This window comes from Schistocerca cancellata, chromosome 3 (genome assembly GCF_023864275.1).
Source record: "Schistocerca cancellata isolate TAMUIC-IGC-003103 chromosome 3, iqSchCanc2.1, whole genome shotgun sequence".
NCBI lineage: Eukaryota > Metazoa > Arthropoda > Insecta > Orthoptera > Acrididae > Schistocerca > Schistocerca cancellata.
Window position 1 is genome coordinate 792,159,421 of NC_064628.1, and position 24,672 is coordinate 792,184,092.

The window sequence follows — 24,672 nt, forward strand, 5'->3', positions numbered from 1 at the left end:
TTTTCATAAATAAGAAAATGATGGTTGCAGCCAATGAGTATTTTATAGAGTTTGTTACAACCTATATTTCCAAAGCTGAAGGATTGCTGGACTAATTGCATATCCCTCAAATGAGACTATATTGAGAAATAAGCTGAATTATTTACGAAACAAACATTTTTCTTCTATTTTACCATTATCAAACATAATTACTTTCCCAGGTGGCTGTGCCTCTGGTAGGGTAGAATATGTGGGGTCTAGTAAATGCCAGGTGCATGCATAATGCAGATTTTGCACCTGTATTCTCTGCAGGGATATGACCCGCACAGCAAGAGATCTGAAGTAGGAATGGCATAAGGATGAGTCAGAATAGTTTTTTTTTTTTTTTTATCTTGGGGGGGGGGGGGTGTTGGTAGTATACTACTTTGGAAGGTGTCTAAAGTAGGAAAAGGAAAAACATACTGGTTAAAGCTGATACTGGTATTTTTGTTCTGAATAACCAGTACTCTTAGGTATTTGTTTGGTATTGATTATAACAGTTTTTTTATTTGTTTCTAATAACAGGGTCATTAAACCTGTATATCAGCTTTCCATTGCAGTAGTCCTAAAATTTTTGGTTTTTAAGCAAAACTTTTTTAAAGAAACAAGGTATTAAAGAAATTTCATTTACTTTGCAATAAAAAAAGGAAAAACTGAGTAGTGCTATTGTAATAACAATGCTGACAGAAACGAGCAACAAACACATGACGTAAGAATCGGTACTACAGTGCTGAGACAATAATGTGCCTGTTGCCACATGGCATGTCCTATTAGATGCTACACGTATACTTGAAGTGTACTAGACATACTTTCGCCTGGTCTGTGTGGCAGTTTCTCCTCATCATAACTGAACATCAGGTATATTGTAGGGTGGCACCATCCGTAGTCTGTAAGTTTTGAATTACATTAACATATTCTCGGAAACATTGGATATTTTAAAGTCTTTTAACAAGGTTGCAAAGGAGATTTTCAGAAGTAAGTAATATCAGGAGGTCTTGTTATTATTCTAGCAACCATTCTTGAAAAAGTATTAATAAAAATCTATTTGAAACACAGTGTAAACAAAATCCTATCTGAAAAGCTTCGAAACTGCGTTAAACATGAAAGTGCAAAAATATTACAGAACTCTTGCCTATAATATCCCCTGTTTTAAAAAATATATGTGAAACACCTCATTACCAGAAAAGGTTTTTACAGAATTTAACCCAAGAGTTAAATAACTATTTGGACAAAATTGGCAAACATTCATCTTTATTTCAAAGAGAGGAAGTCAGAACATCTGCATCACATGATCAGGTAGTAGCCAAGAGTGGGCAAGTGGAGCCTGGGGGTTTGTTTCTGAATGAAATAGAGATTGATTTTCAGCATCCTTTACTATTCAGAAGGCATTCCTTTTGTTTTTTGGGAGCAGTGTCAATGGTGTAAGCTAGGCTTGTCATTTCTAGCCCACATAGGATGTTATGTGGCTTCTGGAAGATTAGTTTGTCTTTCAGTTATATTGTTTGTTATGAGAGGAGTCAACTTACAGATCAACACATCATAGAATGAGTGTTTATTAACAGATTAAACAATAAATATTGGCCTGTAGATTAATTCATTATGAAAATTTTAAGTATTGTCATGTAATTATCCCTTGCAAATGATATGTTCTGCATAGTATCTAAACTGTCAATTGTTTTCTTTTTTATGCCTTTTTATTTCTGTTAGCAAAAAATCAATTATGTTGAAATTCCTGTTAAAAAACAAATATATTTGACTGCAAAACATGATTTTCATTTGAAATAATTAAAGACAAAGAATGCTACAAATTTTACACAAAATCTTAATTTTTATGTGCCATTTCTACGAAATAATAAAAGAGAAAGTAAATTATAGCAACAATAATAAATTGAAAACTGGACAGTTCATTTATTGTTTATAATAAAAATAATAAGTAATTGATCTGCTGCCTGTATCTACATAATGTGCCTTTATCAGCATGTAGCCTTTGGAAACAGACAACTTAACATGAGAAGGTCTTTACCAAGCATAGTTTTCACCATTTTCAATTGACTATTTGTAATGTCCAAATACTGGTATGATTTTTATTTGCAACATGATTTGTGAGTAGAGTATCAAAAAATTAGAATCATCAGGGGAATACTGGTGATTTTTTGTAGTATTCAACCCCTAATTACTTTTTCGGAAATGTATTGAATGGTGGATGGATCGATTTTTCTTTTATTTGCCTATTTCATTTGATGTTTTGATTCTACTTGTCTTGAAACATATAATGCAAATGTCTGTTGGAGTCTTACAATAATTGAATTTTTATTTGATGTCTTACAGTTATTGCTGGAAATAACAGAAAAAAATAAGTAATTTCAGAAACCTGTTATATTGAAAAGTTTTCACAGGCAGGTTAAAAAGGAGATGAAAAAAAAAATAGTGTAACCAAAAACCTAATGGTTCAGCGATAGCCACCATCCCTAGTCTGATGTTCTTCATTTATCAGGCATGATGATAGGCAGTTTAAACCCTGGCAAAGGATGTGGTTAAGACTCGTACATTCACTCTCTCCTCTCTTTCCTCCTCTACCTCTGTTCTATTGCCTACTCCCAAACTAATCCTCCACTCCATCACTTGCTCCACACAACTCTCCCTGCCTGCAACAGGGTAGCTCACTGGCACCACTTTCCTATCTCATCCTCTTACTGCCTCTCCCTATATAGACTAAATTTGCATCATGATTTGACAGTCGATTTGCCACAGGAATTGTTTGTGTAAGTTTAATTTATGCTTGTTGTATGAATGCATTCTCTTTCAGGGCGCAACAATATTGAGTTCTCGAGTAGAGAATGAAACATAAAGTCTCTGACTTTATCCTGAAGTGTCATAATACAAATAATTTGCAGAAAGTAAGTTTCACTATCCAATTAAAAGAACGCAAAATTTTACAGAACACAGTGTTGGGTTATAAAGGAGCTCATGTACATTGGACTGTGTTCTAACATGACAGTTATTGTGTAGTAAGGAGATAATATGTTTTGTTTCCCCATAATGAAGAACTACACTATCCATAATGTTAACAAATTGTTAGCATCTTGTTCAGTAATATTTTAATGGTGACATCTCTTGCCAATTAAAAAAAGTGCAAAAGGAGATGAAAATTAAATTGAATGAAGTGATGTTGGGACTTTAGGGTGAAAGGAAACTGCTTCCCAGTCATAGTATGTGATGTTCCAACTGCTATATGGAGATGAACAATTGTGGATGAAAAAGGAGAAGAAAAATACAGGGTGATTCAAAAAGAATACCACAACTTTAGGAATTTAAAACTCTGCAACGACAAAAGGCAGAGCTAAGCACTATCTGTCGGCAAATTAAGGGAGCTATAAAGTTTCATTTAGTTGTACATTTGTTCGCTTGAGGCGCTGTTGACTAGGCGTCAGCGTCAGTTGATGCTAAGATGGCGACAGCTCAACAGAAAGCTTTTTGTGTTATTGAGTACGGCAGAAGTGAATCGACGACAGTTGTTCAGCGTGCATTTCGAACGAAGTATGGTGTTAAACCTCCTGATAGGTGGTGTATTAAACGTTGGTATAAACACTTTACAGAGAATGGGTGTTTGTGCGAAGGGAAAAGTTCTGGACGGCCGAGAACGAGTGATGAAAATGTAGCACGCATCCAGCAAGCATTTGTTCGCAGCCCAGGAAAATCGACTCGCAGAGCTAGCAGAGTGCTGCAAATTCCACAATCAACTGTATGGAGAGTCCTACAAAAAAGGTTAGTTATGAAACCTTATCGTCTGAAATTGGTTCAAGCACTGTCTGCAGCTGATAAGATTAAAAGAATTGTTTTTTGTGATTTTATCCTTGCTCAAATGGAAACAGATGAATCTTTCATTTCAAAGATTGTGTTTAGTGATGAAGCAACTTTCCACACTAACAGGAAAGTCAACTGTCACAATTTCTGTATACGGAGCACTGAGAATCCGTGGGAAACAACTCAGTATGAACGTGACTCGCCTAAGGTGAACGTTTTCTGTGCCATTTCAGCCAATAAAGTTTTTGGTCCCTTTTTCTTCGAAGGTGCTACTGTAACTGGACTACAGTATCTGGAGATGTTAGAGAATTGGCTGTTCCCTCAGCTCGAACAAGAAGCACAACAATTCATATTTCAGCAGGATGGAGCGCCACCACATTGGCACTTATCTGTCCGTAGCTACCTGAACGTCAACTACCCGAGGCGATGGATCGGCCGCCACACAGCCCATGACAGAGCACTTCATCACTGGCCTCCAAGAAGCCCTGATCTTACCCCCTGCGATTTTTTCTTATGGGGGTATGTTAAGGATATGATGTTTCGGCCACCTCTCCCAGCCACCATTGATGATTTGAAACGAGAAATAACAGCAGCTATCCAAACTGTTACACCTGATATCTACATCTACATCTACATCTACATTTATACTCCGCAAGCCACCCAATGGTGTGTGGCGGAGGGCACTTTACGTGCCACTGTCATTACCTCCCTTTCCTGTTCCAGTCACGTATGGTTCGCGGGAAGAACGACTGTCTGAAAGCCTCTGTGCGCGCTGTAATCTCTCTAATTTTACATTCGTGATCTCCTCGGAAGGTATAAGTAGGGGGAAGCAATATATTCGATACTTCATCCAGAAACGCACCCTCTCGAAACCTGGCGAGCAAGCTACACCGCGATGCAGAGCGCCTATCTTGCAGAGTCTGCCACTTGAGTTTGTTAAACATCTCCGTAACCCTATCATGGTTACCAAATAACCCTGTGACGAAACGCGCTGCTCTTCTTTGGATCTTCTCTATCTCCTCTGTCAACCCGATCTGGTACGGATCCCACACTGATGAGCAATACTCAAGTATAGGTCGAACGAGTGTTGAGTGTTTTGTAATCCACCTCCTTTGTTGATGGACTACATTTTCTAAGGACTCTCCCAATGAATCTCAACCTGGTACCCGCCTTACCAACAATTAATTTTATATGATCATTCCACTTCAAATCGTTCCGCACGCATACTCCCAGATATTTTACAGAAGTAACTGCTACCAGTGTTTGTTCCGCTATCATATAATCATACAATAAAGGATCCTTCTTTCTATGTATTCACAATACATTACATTTGTCTATGTTAAGGGTCAGTTGCCACACCCTGCACCAAGTGCATATCCGCTGCAGATCTTCCTGCATTTCGCTACAATTTTCTAATGCTGCAACTTCTCTGTATACTACAGCATCATCCGCGAAAAGCCGCATGGAACTTCCGACACTATCTACTAGGTCATTTATATATATTGTGAAAAGCAATGGTCCAATAACACTCCCCTGTGGCACGCCAGAGGTTACTTTAATGTCTGTAGACGTCTCTCCGTTGATAACAACATGCTGTGTTCTGTTTGCTAAAAACTCTTCAATCCAGCCACACAGTTGGTCTGATATTCCGTAGGCTCTTACTTTGTTTATCAGGCGACAGTGCGGAACTGTATCGAACGCCTTCCGGAAGTCAAGAAAAATAGCATCTACCTGGGAGCCTGTATCTAATATTTCCTGGGTCTCATGAACAAATAAAGCGAGTTGGGTCTCACACGATCGCTGTTTCCGGAATCCATGTTGATTCCTACAGAGTAGATTCTGGGTTTCCAAAAACAACATTATACGCGAGCAAAAAACATGTTCTAAAATTCTACAACAGATCGACGTCAGAGATATAGGTCTATAGTTTTGCGCATCTGCTCGATGACCCTTCTTGAAGACTGGGACTACCTGTGTTCTTTTCCAATCATTTGGAACCTTCCATTCCTCTAGAGACTTGCGGTACACGGCTGTTAGAAGGGGGGCAAGTTCTTTCGCGTACTCTGTGTAGAATCGAATTGGTATCCCGTCAGGTCCAGTGGACTTTCCTCTGTTGAGTGATTCCAGTTGCTTTTCTATTCCTTGGACACTTATTTCGATGTCAGCCATTTTTTCGTTTGTGCGAGGATTTAGAGAAGGAACTGCAGTGCGGTCTTCCTCTGTGAAACAGCTTTGGGAAAAGGTGTTTAGTATTTCAGCTTTACGCTTGTCATCCTCTGTTTCAATGCCATCATCATCCCGGAGTGTCTGGACATGCTGTTTCGAGCCACTTACTGATTTAACGTAAGACCAGAACTTCCTAGGATTTTCTGTCAAGTCGATACCTAGTATTTTACTTTCGAATTCACTGAACGCTTCACGCATAGCCCTCCTTACGCTAACTTTGACATCGTTTAGCTTCTGTTTGTCTGAGAGGTTTTGGCTGCGTTTAAACTTTGAGTGAAGCTCTCTCTGCAGCCCACAAGGTCGCAGAACCGTCTCAGCCTCTGATTCAGACCCTCCACTCGGCTCTGTACCAAAGGTCCGCAGTCAGTCCTGTCGACGATGCTGCAGATGGTGAGCTCTGCTTTCATCCCGCTAGCGAGACTGGCAGTCTTCACCAAATCAGATAGCCGCCGGAAGCCAGAGAGGATTTCCTCCGATCCATAGCGACACACATCTTTGGTGCCGACATGAGCGACCACCTGCAGATGGGTGCACCCTGTACGCTTCATGGCATCCGGAAGGACCCTTTCCACATCTGGAATGACTCCCCCCGGTATGCACACGGCGTGCACTTTGGTTTTCTTCCCCTCCCTTGCTGCCATATCCCTAAGGGGCCCCATTACGTGCCTGATGTTGGAGCTCCCAACTACCAGTAAGCCCACCCTCTGCGACCGCCCGGATCTTGCAGACTGAGGGGCAACCTCTGGAACAGGACAAGCAGCCATGTCAGGCCGAAGATCAGTATCAGCCTCAGACAGAGCCTGAAACTGGTTCGTCAGACAAACTGGAGAGGCCTTCCGTTCAGCCCTCCGGAATGTCTTTCGCCCCCTGCCACACCTTGAGATGACCTCCCACTCTACCACAGGTGAGGGATCAGCCTCAATGCGGGCAGTATCCCGGGCAACCACAGTCGTAGTCTGAACGGGGGATGCGTGGGACGAGCTGGCCGTCCCTGACAAACCCCCATCCGGACCGCCACAGTGATGCCCATTGGCAACAGCCTCAAGCTGTGTGACCGAAGCCAACACTGCCTGAAGCTGGGAGCGAAGGGATGCCAACTCAGCCTGCATCCTAACACAGCAGTTGCAGTCCCTATCCATGCTAAAAACTGTTGTGCAAAGAATGTCTGAACTAATCTACAGAGAGCGCAAACAAATCAACACAAAATTTAAACGGTTATTAAAATACAAGATTGCCTAGTAAATGCAGTAATGCTGCCACTTGTGCACTGCTGACACACTGCTCGGCGGCGGAAGGAGACTAAGCGATTTTACACTATTCAGGTACTAAAACGTGATGCTACAACTATCAAATACTATAATACACCCGTAATTTATGAATTAAACAATGCAAGTACCAAAAACACGCAAAGAAATTAAGAATTAAACTATGTAATAAATGAGTGAGCTAGGAGTATACGACTTGGTGCTGCAGCTGCTTATCCAATGGCGGCAAGGAGCAAACTGCTACAGAGAGTGTGGAACGAGTTGGAGTATCAGATTGATATTGCTCGAGTGTCTGGAGGGGGCCGTATTGAACATCTCTGAACTTGTTTTTGAGTGAAAAAAAAACCTTTTTAAATACTCTTTGTAATGATGTATAACAGAAGGTTATATTATGTTTCTGTCATTAAATACACATTTTTAAAGTTGTGGTATTCTTTTTGAATCACCCTGTATAGCTAAGCTTGCCACAGCATTTGTTTTGAATTGTACAGCATTTCTCTTTGATGAATGCTGATATCAGTGCTCCAATATGCTCCATAAAATTTATTGGCAGTATTGTTTTCTGTCCTAAACAACCAAGCGCAGGTGATAGTGGTTTCTGAGTGGTAAGAAGCTGTCATTTTGTTTGTGGAGGCCCAAGAAGCACCAAGTTTCATTGACAGTCACAATGTGATTACAAAAACCATAACCCTCTGGACATTAGGCCTACCACTTTGAAGCATTTATATGACAATTCTTTTACAGATTTGTATGTTCTTTTGTTAGCAAATGTGGGTTCTTGTAGGCACATAATTTGCAGAAAATGCACAAAGTTATCATGGTGAGTGTTAGAACTTCAAGTTTAGCAGATATATTTCGGAACGACACAACAACACATATAAGTCACAGAGTATGTTGACAAGTAAGACATGTGTACACGTTAGCATTCGAATGAGCACTGAGTCCCAGTCTAGCGGCCGCTGCTCGGCTGGCCACTTAGTTGGCGCAGCTGCTGCATGGCTGGCAGACAGCGCCGCACCTAGAGGACGCACGTAATTGTGCGGCGGCACTTTGAATGATCGGCGAGTCCCAACAGTTTTCCCCCCTTTGAAATTGTGCACTGGTCTTGATGGAGGTGTCCTGGAGATGGCTAACGTCCATAGGCACTGTTTGACTCACCGTAAAGTCTCGAGGAGGAGGCTTCCCGTAAGGACGGAAGTGTCCCTGATGATAACGGGTCAAGATGACAGGAGACGTAGGGGTCGAATCTGCTGGGGCCCCATGCACCAATCTGCCCATTGCGGCAAGTCCAGTTGATATGACAGGAGACATGGCCGATGTGTCGGCGTCCGTTGGAGGAGGAGGCGAGTAGATTTGCTCTGACAGAGGATGGTCCTCCAGTTCCTGCATTGGCACGTCTCCTGGTGGCGTCCGTTCTGGTGCTGGCATCGCGATGACGGTGAGAGGGCTGCGTTGTGAGTATTGAGAGATGCCAAGATCCCGAGCGTCAGGTAGAGCCAAAGGTGGTGTGGCGGCATTCGGAACAGGTGTTGCTGGCACCCGAGGCCGAAGGTGGTCCAAATGACGCACTGCAACACCTGTGTCCGTCTGGATTTCATACAGGCATCTGCCACGGTGTCTGAAGATGCGCCCCGGGCTCCATTCTGGCCGCCTGCCATATCCCCGTAACAAGACGAGGTCGTCGTCGGTGAACCGGCCAAGTGAAGGCACCCGCGGCCATGAGGTGGGAGGCCGCAGGAGATGAAGTAGCGTGCGGGGCTGTTGGCCATGTAAGAGCTCAGCTGGGCTGTGGTCGCCCATGGGGGTGAAACGGTAAGGCGCCAGAAACTGGAGAAGCGCATCATCAGCAGCAGAAGAAGTCAGAAGTTTCCGCATCTGAGCCTTAAATGTGCGGACCAGTCGTTTAGCCTCACTGTTGGATTGTGGACGGAACGGCGGGGCCGTGACATGTGTAACGCCGTAACGAGCACAAAAATCCGCAAATTCAGAAGAGGCAAATTGCGGACCATTATCAGTAACAAGAGTAGAGGGGAGGCCTTCCAAAGAAAAAATGCGGGCGAGAGCACTGGTGGTTGCCGTGGTGGTAGGTGATGTGCAACGGACAATGAAAGGAAAGTTAGAGTAGGCGTCAATTACGAGGAGCCAATAAGTACCTAAAAAGGGTCCCGCAAAGTCAGCATGAATGTGCTCCCAGGGCTTCTCAGGCGAAGGCCACGATGACAAAGATGACTTTGGGGCAGCGGCCTGTGACGCACAAGGGCCGCAGGCAGCGACCATGTGTGCTATTTCAGAATCGATGCCAGGCCAGTACACGACGGCACGCCAGAGATTTTGTGCGAGACACACCCCAGTGCCCTTGGTGCAGGAGGCGCAAGACCGAACCATGCAAAGATGCAGGTACCACAACATGCGGCAAAGCATTGTCAGTGGAGAGGAGGATAACACCATCCCTAGCCGTGAGGCGGTAGTGCAAAGTGTAGTAGTTCCGCAACGGAAGTCTTAGTGGACGGGCGCTCTGGTCAACCCTTCTGAATACAGCGTAAAACCCAGGAGAGGGTAGGGTCAGAACCCGTAGCAGCCGCCAGCCTGTTCCCAGTGATGGAGAACCCGTCCACAACCCACTGCTCGGCAACATCCAGGTGGAAACACAAAAGTTCGTCCCTGTCAAATGCCTGATCAGGACCCATGGGAAGGTGAGACAGAGCATCAGCATTCGCATGTTGAGCCGTTGGCCGGAAATGAATCTCATAATTGAAACGTGACAAGTAAAGAGCCCAACGCTGGAGGCGGTGTGCAGCCTTGTCGGGAAGTAACGTTGATGGATGAAACAAGGAAACAAGTGGTTTGTGATCCATAACAAGATGAAATTTTGAGCCATAGAGGAAAACACCAAACTTATGAAGAGCATAAATGATGGCCAAAGCTTCTTTCTCAATTTGAGAATAGTTTTGTTGGGTATCCGTGATCGTTTTGGAGGCATAAGCAATGGGTTGTTCCAAACCGTCAGAAAAACGGTGCGCAAGGACAGCACCAACCCCGTATTGAGAGGCGTCTGTGGCAAGAACAAGATGTTGGCCAGATCGATAAGTAGCCAGGCACGGGGCCTGTTTCAGCATAGTCTTCAACTTCTGGAAAGCCACTTCACATGACGCGGACCAGTGAAAAAGCACGTTTTTATGCAACAGGCGATGCAACAGCTGAGCCACCGAAGCCGCAGACGGTAAAAACTTGTGATAGTATGCTATTTTCCCCAAGAAGGCCTGCAGTTCCTTAACAGATGTAGGGCAAGGAAGGGCATCGATTGCAGCGACAGTTTGTTGAAGCGGACGAATAGCATCCCGAGAGAGTTGAAACCCCAAGTACGTGATAGATGCCTGAAAAAATTGTGATTTCTGAAGATTACACTTAAGACCGGCAGGCTGTAAGACATGAAAAAGTGTGTGGAGATTTTGAAGATGTTTTTCAGTGGTGGAGCCAGTGACAACAATGTCGTCCATGTAATTGATACGCCCAGGGACAGGGAGCAATAATTGTTCCAAGAATCGCTGAAAGAGAGCAGGAGCGCTAGCAACCCTGAATGGCAAGCGTTGGTATTGATAGAGGCCGAAAGGTGTGTTAAGGACCAGAAACTGCCAGGAAGCAGTGTCGAGAGGAAGTTGATGATAAGCTTCTGACAGGTCAATTTTAGAAAAATACTGGCCTCCATCAGTTTAGTGAACAGTTCTTCAGGACAGGGCATAGGGTAAGGGACGATGAGGCATTGAGCATTTACAGTGGCTTTGAAATCGGCACAGAGACGAATATCACCATTTGGCTTAGCAACGACAACGACAGGAGAGGACCACTCACTGGAAGTGAGAGGAAGCAAGACCCCTGAAGTAGTGAGACGATCCAACTCCCGTTTTACCCGATCACGAAGGGCCACAGGAATGGGCTGAGCCCGAAAAAACTTAGGCCAAGCAGTGGGTTTGAGCGTGATATGAGCTTCAAAGTCGTTTGCATGGCCTAACCCGGGAGAAAAAAGGGACAAAAATGTCGTCGACAAGGAATCCAGTTGAGCATAAGGAATAGCATCAGAGACAATATTGACAGAGTCATCTATGGAGAACCCAAAAACGCGAAAGGCATCGAAATCAAAAAGATTTTCTGTGTTTCTCTGGTCGACCACAAATATGAGAACAGTGTGAACGATGGATTTGTAAGATACCTCAGCATTAAACTGTCCCAAGAGAGAAATCATCTGTTTATTGTACGTTCGTAATTGCCAAGTGACAGGGGACAGGAGGGGAGAACCCAGCTGAAAATACGTCTGAGAATTAATTATAGTGGCAGCAGAACCGGTATCCACTTGCATGCGAACATCTCGACCAAGGATTTGGACAGTGAGGAATAACTTCCCTGAAAGGGAAGAAGGGCAATTGACAGACAACACAGAATCAGCGTCATGTTCATGAACATCATGTATGTGGTCGGATTTGCAAACGGAAGACACATGACCTTCCTTTTTGCAATTGTGACACACAGCCCAATGTTGGGGACAATCCTCGCATGAATGTTTCGTAAAACACCGTGGACATGAAGGAAGTTGCTGGGGGTTTTGTGGCAGTTTCCTAGCGGGTTGTTTACAGCTAGGCCGAGGCTGCGGGTGGGAGCGCACTGCGGCCACGTTGGCCAGCGGGGACGCGCCGCACGCATCGTCAACAGCGCACAGAGGTTGTATTTCCCCGACATCACCCCACGCCTCTATTTGCACCCCAGCAGCGTGAGAAATTTCAAAAGACTGCGCAATGGAGAGAACTTCATCTAGAGTCGGAATCGCCAACTGAACTTCTTTGTTGGGCGCCGACCAGATAATAGCATCCTGTACCATGGAATTGGCATAGGATTCCTTGTGAACGTCAGTAACAAATTGACACTTTCGACTGAGGCCGTGAAGTTCAGCAGCCCAAGCGCGATAGGATTGATTTGGTTGTTTTTGACAACGATAAAAGGCAACACGAGAGGCTACCACATGCATTTGCTTTTGAAAATAGACAGACAGAAGTGAGCACATTTCAGCAAAGGACAAAGACGCAGGATCCTTCAAAGGAGCCAATTGCGACAACAACCAATACATTTGAGGTGAAATCCAGGAAAGGAACAGAGACTAACATGGTTGTTCGTCCGTGACATGAAATGCCAAGAAGTGCTGTCGAAGACGTTTTTCATAATCAGACCAGTCTTCCGCCATCTCGTCGTAAGGAGGGAAAGGAAGTATAGCCAACGACGAGAAACGCCCCGCATTTGACGCCACGACGAAATCGCGAATCGCCGCTATTAGAAGCGTTTGCTGTTCAAGGAGATTTTGCAATAGTTGCTCAACAGTAGCCATGGAACCCTGTGAGTCAACGGTGAGAAGGAAAAATCCACTACCTCGTCGCCAATTGTTAGAACTTCAAGTTTAACACATATATTTCGGAACGATACAACAACACATATAAGTCACAGAGTAAGTTGACAAGTAAGACATGTGTACACCTTAGCATTCGAATGAGCATTGAGTCCCAGTCTAGCGGCCACTGCTCGGCTGACTGCTTAGGTGGCGCAGCTGCTGCATGGCTGGCAGATAGCGCCACACGTAGAGGATGCACGTAATTGCGCGGCGGCACTTTGAATGATCGGCGAGTCCCAACAGTGAGTTATCACAGACATGAACAGAACCCCCCCCTCCTTTTCTCTACTCATCCTGTGCATCTTGTTGGATCCTTTATTGAACTGTTTCTGTCATCTCCATAACACTGATGCACCCAGCATCTGTTCACCATACACTTTTCAGTGTAGCGATGAATGTCTGAACTGTGCATTAAAGAACTGGCTGTCTAAGTGTACTAAACACTCTGTGAGCATACAGATACTCTTGGACATTATTGCAAGCTATTTGAGCAGAGGAGCGCCTGTTATCTCTAACAGCTGCATGTAATCTGATGAACTGTGGTAGACAGCACTTGTTCACATTTCTGTGAATGCAATATGTCTGACACAAAAATTGCAAACATTTATTACTTTCGGAAAACCTTTCTATGACTATGCATTAAGTTTGCTGTGTACTTAGTATTACAGCGTCAAATCATTGTTATTTGGTGGGTGTAACTGACTATTATTTGCCTATTCATATTTTCTGCAATATACAGAATGGAGTAGCAAATAATTAAAAGTGGGCTCAATCCTATGCATTGTCAAAGAATAAGTGGCATCCATTTCCACCAATGGGCTTCGTAATTTACTTGCAGCCTCTAATTTCTTTACCATTGGAACAGTCCATTTTTATCATCTTGAATATGTGTTGGACAATGTTGTCTTGAAATAATTACTCTTTTATTTACAGGCTGACTTAACAAAACAACAGAATGACTTTAAAATAATGTTAAAACAGTTAGAAGATGACTTGTTGTCAAGGTTGTCTTCTGCTGGTGGTAACATATTGGGCGACACAGCACTTGTGGAAAATCTAGAGACAACAAAACGGACAGCAGCTGAAATTGAAAGAAAAGTTGCTGAGGCCCGAGTGACATCCGTTGAGATTGACCAGGCTCGGGAGCTATACAGACCAGCAGCAGCTCGAGCATCTCTCCTGTACTTCATTCTCAATGATCTGAATACTATCAACCCTATCTACCAGTTTTCTTTAAAGGTATGTATACCCCTATACAGCTAATGTTTACAAAATACTGGTGTGGATTTCATTATAAAACAATAACACTTCCCTATATTTATGGAACATATGTTATTCAAAGAGTATATGTGTAGTGCACTTGTGGGATGTTTCTGGTCTGTAAGCATAAAGATCCCCCATGAACCACAAACCTGCTGGCAAGGGGTGGCTTGTTAGCCTCACTATTTAGACAGTAGTACCGTAGGTGCCACCACAATGGAGGGCCAGACAACCGTATGATTTCTCAACAGGGGCAGCAATCTTTTTAGTAGCTGCAGGGGTAACACTCAGGATGATGACTGATCTGGTATGGTAAAATTAGCCAACATAGCCTTGCTATGTTTGTAATGCAAATGGGGGAAAGCAAGAGGAAACTGCAGCTGCTATTTTTTCTGAGGGCCTGCAGCTTTTCTATATGGTTGAATGATAATGGCATTTTCTTGGGTAAAATATTCCAGAGATATAATAGCCCACCATTTGGATCTCTGGGTGGGGACTATTCAGTAGTATGTTGTCTTCAGGAAAAACAAAACTGGCATTGATTGGCGACTCCATGTTGTCTTGTGCACTACGACCAGGTAACAGGTATACTTGAAAAAAGAGACAGCATTGGTCGTATATTTTTCTATTGCAAAATCGATTTTCTGTCACTGAGTGACACATAGAGTCTATGTGATTGCCGTAAGCCTAGTAACAACAGTGCATCCCAATTTGTTATACAATATAGCACTGAAGATGGTCACTCAGTGACAGAAAATCGATTTTGCAATAGAAAAATATACGACCAATGCTGTCTCTTTTTTCAAGTATACAAAACTGGCATTCTACAGGTCAGAGCATGGAATGTTACATATCTAAATTGGGTAGGTAGATTAGGGAATTTAAAAAGGGAAATGGATAGGTTGATGTTAGATATAGTGGGAATTACACTCCTGGAAATTGAAATAAGAACACCGTGAATTCATTGTCCCAGGAAGGGGAAACTTTATTGACACATTCCTGGGGTCAGATACATCATATGATCACACTGACAGAACCACAGGCACATAGACACAGGCAACAGAGCATGCACAATGTCGGCACTAGTACAGTGTATATCCAACTTTCGCAGCAATGCAGGCTGCTATTCTCCCATGGAGACGATCGTAGAGATGCTGGATGTAGTCCTGTGGAACGGCTTTCCATGCCATTTCCACCTGGCGCCTCAGTTGGACCAGCGTTCGTGCTGGACGTGCAGACCGCGTGAGACGACGCTTCATCCAGTCCCAAACATGCTCAATGGGGGACAGATCCGGAGATCTTGCTGGCCAGGGTAGTTGACTTACACCTTCTAGAGCACGTTGGGTGGCACGGGATACATGCGGACGTGCATTGTCCTGTTGGAACAGCAAGTTCCCTTGCCGGTCTAGGAATGGTAGAACGATGGGTTCGATGACGGTTTGGATGTACCGTGCACTATTCAGTGTCCCCTCGACGATCACCAGTGGTGTACGGCCAGTGTAGGAGATCGCTCCCCACACCATGATGCCGGGTGTTGGCCCTGTGTGCCTCGGTCGTATGCAGTCCTGATTGTGGCGCTCACCTGCACGGCGCCAAACACGCATACGACCATCATTGGCACCAAGGCAGAAGCGACTCTCATCGCTGAAGACGACACGTCTCCATTCGTCCCTCCATTCACGCCTGTCGCTACACCACTGGAGGCGGGCTGCACGATGTTGGGGCGTGAGCGGAAGACGGCCTAACGGTGTGCGGGACCGTAGCCCAGCTTCATGGAGACGGTTGCGAATGGTCCTCGCCGATACCCCAGGAGCAACAGTGTCCCTAATTTGCTGGGAAGTGGCGGTGCGGTCCCCTACGGCACTGCGTAGGATCCTACGGTCTTGGCGTGCATCCGTGCGTCGCTGCGGTCCGGTCCCAGGTCGACGGGCACGTGCACCTTCCGCCGACCACTGGCGACAACATCGATGTACTGTGGAGACCTCACGCCCCACGTGTTGAGCAATTCGGCGGTACGTCCACCCGGCCTCCCGCATGCCCACTATACGCCCTCGCTCAAAGTCCGTCAACTGCACATACGGTTCACGTCCACGCTGTCGCGGCATGCTACCAGTGTTAAAGACTGCGATGGAGCTCCGTATGCCACGGCAAACTGGCTGACACTGACGGCGGCGGTGCACAAATGCTGCGCAGCTAGCGCCATTCGACGGCCAACACCGCGGTTCCTGGTGTGTCCGCTGTGCCGTGCGTGTGATCATTGCTTGTACAGCCCTCTCGCAGTGTCCGGAGCAAGTATGGTGGGTCTGACACACCGGTGTCAATGTGTTCTTTTTTCCATTTCCAGGAGTGTAGTTATGTGCCGTGGCATGATGAATAGTATTTCTGTTCAAGTGACTACAGGCTTATAAAGAATAAATCCAATATGGGTAATGCAAGGGTAGTTCAAATAATGAATAAGAAAATAGTAATTCATTTAGGCTACTATAAACAGCACTGTTAACAAGGTATCAAAGCCAAGATAGACAAAAAGTCAACATCCACCACAGCAGTACAAGTTTATAAGCATTCCACATGTGATAAAGAGATTGAAAGAATGAAGAGATAAAGGAAATTATATAGTTAGTGAAGGAAGATAAAAATTTAATTGTGGAGGGGTCTGGACTTCAGTAGTAGAAAAAACAAGAAAAAGAAAAACAGTAGGAGAACTTGAACTTGGGGAAAGGAATGAAAAAGGAGGCAACCTGAAAGAATTTTGCACAGGAAAGAATTTTTCACTGAGCTCAAATTAATCACCACAAACACCTAGTTCAGAAACGATTTAAGAATTTTGTATATGCAGGAGAGACCTGAAGACTCTGGGAAGTTTCAGATTGATTATATAATGGTAAGATGAGACTGAGATTCTCTATTCCTGGAATGGGTGAGCTGTCTATATACACAATATGTCTATATTCATAATATGTCTATATATATAATATGTACAGAATCCTCAGAGTGTGAGTCCTACTTGCACCTGGTCAGGTCTTTTAGGTTAGAATCAGGTTCTAGGCACCCTGTTTTGAAAGAAGTCTAAATAACAGGTGAGCCCAACAAAATGCTTAAGAATGCACAGAAAAGTAAGGTTAGCTTATTTCATTAAAATACTAAGAGGATTGAGTAATAAGGTAGAAGGGCTTCTTGTATGTCTGGAAAATTCAGAGAGCTCTGAAAAGATACGAATCCTTTGCTTATCTGAGTACCACATAACCGTAAGTTTAGATAAGTTACATATAAAAGATTACACCCTAGCAGCTTATTCATGCAGAACTAATATGGAATATAGAACACAAGTTCAAAAACATTGAACAAGTAGATTTTGTGGTGAACAGCACCTAGAAATGTGTTCTTATGAAGTAATACTGAAAAATAGTTCAGTTTTTATTGTAACTGTATATAGGTCTCCACTGAGAAATTTTGAACCCTTTTTGAGGATTATGGATTTCTTACTATGCTGTCTGTCAGACAGCAGCAAGAAGTTAATAGTCTGTGGTGACTTCAGTGCAGATTTTCGAAAGGACTCTGATAGGAAAAATAATCTGGAAACTTTATGTGGATCATACAGTTTGATCTCAGTAATTAACTTTCCAGTGGGTGGATAAAGACAGTTTTCGTTAGTGAAGCTCAAAGCAAGAAAATAACAAATGCTCTCTCTGATCATGATGCAGAGTTAAATATGATAGATAACATAGTGGCCTTCAGTATGGATGCTCCTTAGTGGAAATCAGTTAGAATAATAAAAACTCAAAAACAAATATTTGGAAGAATAGTTTACAAGAGATGAAATTTGTAGTGAACCAAATTTTAACATAAAATTTAATCTATTCCATGATAAATTCATATCATTACTTGAAAATAGCTTTCTGCATAAGCTAACCAGAAAAGACATTAAACATCCATGTAAAATACCATGGGTCACTAGAGGGATTAAAGTATCTTGTGAACGGAAAAGGGAAATGAATCTGTTAGCAAGAACAAGTAGAGATCCTTCAGTAGTTTCACACTACAAAAGCTGCTCAAAATTAGTAAGAAAAATTATTAAAAACGCCAGGAACATGCACATAATGTCATAAATCAGTAATTCTGACAACAGACTTGAGGCTACGTGGAGAAGGTGATATACAAGTATTCTAGAACAGGATCTCACCAAAGCAACAATAATATTCTTAGCAAATCACAGTTTGGATTTCAAAAGAGATGCTCTACTGAGAATGCAATTTACATGTACACTCATGAAATTGTACAAGCATTAAATAGTAAAATAGTGCCAGTTGGAATTTTATGTCACCTGTTTAAGACTTTTAACTGCGTGAATCATGTTATTTTCCTAGATAAATTGAAGTTTTATGAGACTGATGGTATAGCCAACCAATGGATAATGTCATATCTAACCAGTAGAATGTGCAAAGCTGTACTTAGTAATTCAGCCATTCTGGTCTGGGGTCATTAATCTGACTGGGGAGAAATCATGTATGGGATTCCCCAAGGATAACATAAACAATCTTCCATCTAGTATACAATAAGTAGAATTAGTTCTTTATGTTGATGACACTAGTATTGTAATCAGTGCAAGCATACATATAGAAACAGAAGAGATGGTAAATTATGTACTTAAAAGTACCATTGCTGGCTTTTTGTGAATGGTCTCATCCTCAATTTTAAAAAGACAAAATATTGAGCTCTGCACATTTAAGGGTACTACACCAATAATAAGCTAAACACATGGTGAGGAAATAATAAATAGTGTGGAAGCTTCACAATTCTTATCTGTCCATACTGAAAAGAATTTAAACTTGAAAAGGTGCATTTTGGAACTCTTAAAACAACTTATTTCAGCAACACTTACACTTGAAATCATTGCAGATCTTGGTAACAAATGAGTAAGCTGACATATTTTGCTTATTTCATTCAATAATGTAATAGGGAATAATGTTCTGGGAAATTCATCTTTAACAAAAAACTCTTCTTTGTTCAAGAATGTGCTCCACGAATAATAAGTGGTGCCCACCTACTATCATCTTGTAGGTACCTGTTTAAGGGGCTGGGCATTCTGATTATTGCTTCACAGTATATTTATTCCTTCATGAATTTTTTGTAAATAATCCACTAAAGTTCAAAAACAACAATGATATACACAATTACAATACCAGAAGGAAAAATGACATTCATTAGTATACATTAAAATTGTCTTCAGCAGAATAAGGGGTGCACAATGCTGCAAATAAAATTTTCGATCACTTATCCAGTGCTATAAAATGTCTGACGGACAGCATAGTAAAATTGGAAAACAAACTGAAAAAGTTTCTCCTTGATAACTCTTCTATTCCAGAGAAGAATTCCTCACATCTGTATATTTTAAAAAACTTATTAATATTCAGCATGTAACAATATTCACCCCCCATGAACCATGGACCTTGCCGTTGGTGGGGAGGTTTGGGTGCCTCAACGATACAGATAACCGTACTGTAGGTGCAACCACAATGGAGGGTATCTGTTGAGAGGCCAGACAAACATGTGGTTCCTGAAGAGGGCAGCAGCATTTTCAGTAGTTGCAGGGGCAACAGTCTGGATGATTGACTGATCTGGCCTTGTAACATTAACCAAAACGGCCTTACTGTTGTGGTACTGCGAACGGCTGAAAGTAAGGGGAAACTACAGCCATAATTTTTCCTGAGGGCATACAGCTTTACTGTATGGTTAAATGATGATGATATCCTCTTGGGTAAAATATTCCAGAGGTAAAATAGTCCCCCATTCGGATCTCTGGACGGGGACTACTCAAGAGGACGTCGTTATCAGGAGAAAGAAAACTGCCATTCTACGGATCGGAGCGTGGAATGTCAGATCCCTTAATCGGGCAGGTAGATTAGAAAATTTAAAAAGGGAAATGGATAGGTTAAAGTTAGATATAGTGGGAATTAGTGAAGTTCGGTGGCAGGAGGAAGAAGACTTCTGGCCAGGTGAATACAGGTTTATAAATACAAAATCAAATAGGGGTAATGCAGGAGTAGGTTTAATAATGAATAAAAAATAGGAATGCGGGTAAGCTACTACAAACAGCATAGTGAACGCATTATTGTGGCCAAGATAGACACGATGCCCACACCTACTACAGTAGTACAAGTTTATATGCCAACTAGCTCTGCAGATGACGAAGAAATTGAAGAAATGTATGATGAAATAAAAGAAATTATTCAGATAGTGAAGGGAGACGAAAATTTAATAGTCATGGGTGACTGGAATTCAGTAGTAGGAAAAGGGAGAGAAGGAAACATAGTAGGTGAATATGGATTGGGGGTAAGAAATGAAAGAGGAAGCCGCCTGGTAGAATTTTGCACAGCGCACAACTTGATCATTGCTAACACTTGGTTCAAGAATCATAAAAGAAGGTTGTATACATGGAAGAAGCCTGGAGATACTAAAAGGTATCAGATAGATTATATAATGGTAAGACAGAGATTTAGGAACCAGGTTTTAAATTGTAAGACATTTCCAGGGGCAGATGTGGACTCTGACCACAATCTATTGGTTATGAACTGGAGATTAAAACTGAAGAAATTGCAAAAAGGTGGGAATTTAAGGAGATGGGACCTGGATAAACTGAAAGAACCAGAGGTTGTAGAGAGTTTCAGGGACAGCATAAGGGAACAATTGACAGGAATGGGGGAAAGAAATACAGTAGAAGACGAATGGGTAGCTCTGAGGGATGAAGTAGTGAAGGCAGCAGAGGATCAAGTAGGTAAAAAGATGAGGGCTAGTAGAAATCCTTGGATAACAGAAGAAATATTGAATTTAATTGATTAAAGGAGAAAATATAAAAATGCAGTAAATGAAGCAGGCAAAAAGGAGTACAAACGTCTCAAAAATGAGATCGACAGGAAGTGCAAAATGGCTAAGCAGGGATGGCTAGAGGACAAATGTAAGGATGTAGAGGCTTATCTCACTAGGGGTAAGATAGATACTGCCTACAGGAAAATTAAAGAGACCTTTGGAGAAAAGAGAACCACTTGTATGAACATCAAGAGCTCAGATGGAAACCCAGTTCTAAACAAAGAAGGGAAAGCAGAAAGGTGGAAGGAGTATATAGAGAGTCTATACAAGGGCGATGTACTTGAGGACAATATTATGGAAATGGAAGAGGATGTAGAGGAAGATGAAATGGGAGATGCGATACTGCGTGAAGAGTTTGACAGAGCACTGAAAGACCTGAGTCGAAACAGGGCCCCGGGAGTAGACAACATTCCATTAGAACTACTGACGGCCTTGGGAGAGCCAGTCCTGACAAAACTCTACCATCTGGTGAGCAAGATGTATGAGACAGGTGAAATACCCTCAGAGTTCAATAAGAAAATAATAATTCCAATCCCAAAGAAAGCAGGTGTTGACAGATGTGAAAATTACCGAACTATCAGTTTAATAAGTCACGGCTGCAAAATACTAACGCGAATTATTTACAGACGAATGGAAAAACTGGTAGAAGCCGACCTCGGGGAAGATCAGTTTGGATTCCGTAGAAATGGTGGAACACGTGAGGCAGTACTGACCTTACGACTTATCTTAGAAGAAAGATTAAGGAAAGGAAAAACCTATGTTTCTAGCATTTGTAGACTTAGAGAAAGCTTTTGACAATGTTAACTGAAATACTCTCTTTCAAATTCTAAATGTGGCAGGGGTAAAATACAGGGAGCGAAAGGCTATTTACATTTTGTACAGAAACTAGATGGCAGTTATAAGAGTCGAGGGGCATGAAATGGAAGCAGTGGTTGGGAAGGGAGTGAGACAGGGTTGTAGCCTCTCCCCAATGTTAATCAATCTGTATATTGAGCAAGCAGTAAAGGAAACAAAAGAAAAGTTTGGAGTAGGTATTAAAATCCAGGGAGATGAAGTAAAAACTTTGAGGTTCGCCGATGACATTGTAATTCTGTCAGAGACAGAAAAGGACTTGGAAGAGCAGTTGAACGGAATGGACAGTGTCTTGAAAGGAGGATATAAGATGAACATCAACAAAAGCAAAACGAGAATAATGGAATGTAGTAGAATTAAGTCAGGTGATGCTGAGGGAATTAGATTAGGAAATGAGACACTTAAAGTAGTAAAGGAGTTTTGCTATTTGGGGAGCAAAATAACTGATGATGGTCGAAGTAGAGAGGATATAAAATGTAGACTGGCAATGGCAAGGAAAGCGTTTGTGAAGAAGAGAAATTTGTTAACATCGAGTATAGATTTAAGTGTCAGGAAGTTGTTTCTGAAAGTATTTGTATGGAGTGTAGCCATGTATGGAAGTGAAACATGGACAATAAATAGTTTGGACAAGAAGAGAATAGAAGCTTTCGAAATATGGTGCTACAGAAGAATGTTGAATATTAGGTGGGTAGATCACGTAACTAATGAGGAGGTATTGAATAGGATTTGGGAGAAGAGAAGTTTGTGGCACAACTTGACTAGAAGAAGGGATCGGTTGGTAGGACATGTCCTGAGGCATCAAGGGATCACAAATTTAGCATTGGTGGGCAGTGTGGAGGGTAAAAATCGTAGAGGGAGACCAAGAGATGAATACACTAAGCAGATTCAGAAGGATGTAGGTTGCAGTAGGTACTGGGAGATGAAGGAGCTTGCACAGGATAGATTAGCATGGAGAGCTGCATCAAACCAGTCTCAGGACTGAAGACCACAACAACAACAACAACAACAACAATATTCAAATTAATGTGAGATATGGATGTAAAATGACTCATTCCACATGATTACATTTTATCATGCAAAATGATCCATAGGATATGAAACCAACTAACTGAAGAGATTCCTGTTACAAGTATCTTCGGGTTTGATTTGTAGGAGCTGGAGGTCTTCTTTTATATTGTTTAAAAAAGTGGAAGATCTTGGTCAACTGTTCCCGTCCATTCATTTGAAGTGACCATAAAATTGAATACATCTTTTGCAGATTGAATCTGTAATTTTTCATATTTTGTCATAGACATCCCTCATTGATCTTTTTTGGTGCATGCCATTCATCTGGTTGATTCCCATGATTTTTTTCGTAATTTTGTGTTCTTTTTCCTCATTTCTTTGAGGAGACCTATATATTTACATTTGGGGATAGGGTTTCAGCTGTATGAATAACTACTGCCTTCAGAACCATTTCATACTGATGTGTCTTAGTCCTTTGCGAAAAGCATTTTATAGCTACGCATTGAGCACAATGCTAGTTAGACTATTTCAGGTTCATGTATTTGTTCGATAAGTGTTTTCCTGTCCAGCACATTTTTCATAATGATCTCACCCAGGTACTTAAATTTTTCCACTTTGCTGATATCTTCATATGTTGTCCAAACTTTTGCAGGGGCATCTTTGATGTTTGTCAATACTTCGGTTTTTTCAAATGATATCTGCAGGCCAGTTTGTTCAGAAGTTTCATTCAACAGTTCAATTTGAACCCTAGTATTTCTACAGTGTTTGACAGAATGGCCATATCATTTGCAAAAAATAGACAGTTTACCATAATCTCCTCTGATTTAGTTCCAGTTCTCATCGGGCATTGGTCAGTTTTCACAGATGACTTTTTTCAAAAACACCATTGAAAAGCTTTGGAGACAGCATATTCCCTTCTCAGACTCCTGCTGTATCTCCAAGGAATCTTGGGGGCATCATAGGATTTTATCTTGGATTTCTACATGTCAGGGTGCTTCTAATTAATGGCAGCAATTTAAGGTCAACCCTGAATTCAGTAAGGATGTTTAACAGGCTTCACAGTCTATTGAATCATAGGCTTTCTTGAAGTCCAGAAAGACTGACATGTACTGTTTATAGACATTATAGAGTGTAACATCTGCTGATGCTTTTGGGGTTATATCTCTTCAGATGTTAAACAACCTTCTCTAGAGCTCCTTTTGTATTCCCCTCTTTTATGTTCAACTTGGGCTTATAGACACTCCAAGATGGCAGTTTTCACAGTTGACAGAAACACCTTACTTCAGTTAGCATTTTGATATGCCTTTTTGCTGTTCAGTTAATGCACAACAGATTTTTTCTTTCCCTCCACTACCTTCAAAACTCTATCAGCAGATTTGACACATTTTAGGTGATATATCATCTTTCTGTGACCCAGAATGTCATCTAGAGCTTTCTTCCAGTTACCTTATGGCCATATTCTAAAAGACCCAAGTGTTGTTGTACACATATCCCAACATTGTCTGCTTTAAAAATAATGCAACATTTACAAGGTGCTCCTTGAATGTGTTCAGAAAATGCCAACTAAGAATACCTGAGAGGCCACTGTTTTCGGAAAAGAAGGTTTCCTGCAGAAAGTGTTGGGAATATGTAGCCTTCAGGTGGCACCAATAGGGATTACAGCAGTTGTTGTTTGCAGAAGTTATCAATGTGAACTTCATTCACATATTGTTTGATATTCCATTTACTATTGCTAGTTGCTGTGTTCACTGTGATGTTACTTGAGTCAGGATTAATTTGGGATGTACTAGTATCAACAGAAGTTGAGTTTGCATTTGGTTAAAAACAATTTTATTTGCATAGAAAAAATCAATAGAGATAATTGTTCCTCTCCCATCCACTTCATTTTTATGCCAATCTAATTGTTTATCTCACTGTGTTAAACACATTAATCACATCCAGAAG

The 24,672-nt window shown here is 42.1% G+C and overlaps 1 protein-coding gene across 1 annotated transcript in view; it reads left to right on the forward strand.

Annotated features, from left to right (window-relative positions):
• Positions 1 to 24,672, forward strand: part of LOC126176568 (dynein beta chain, ciliary) — a 790,269-nt gene that overhangs the window by 618,613 nt on the left and 146,984 nt on the right. Inside the window, exon 67 of the mRNA XM_049923728.1 lies at positions 13,678 to 13,983. Coding sequence (XP_049779685.1) covers positions 13,678 to 13,983 — 306 coding nt within the window. The remainder of the gene's footprint in view (positions 1 to 13,677; positions 13,984 to 24,672) is intronic.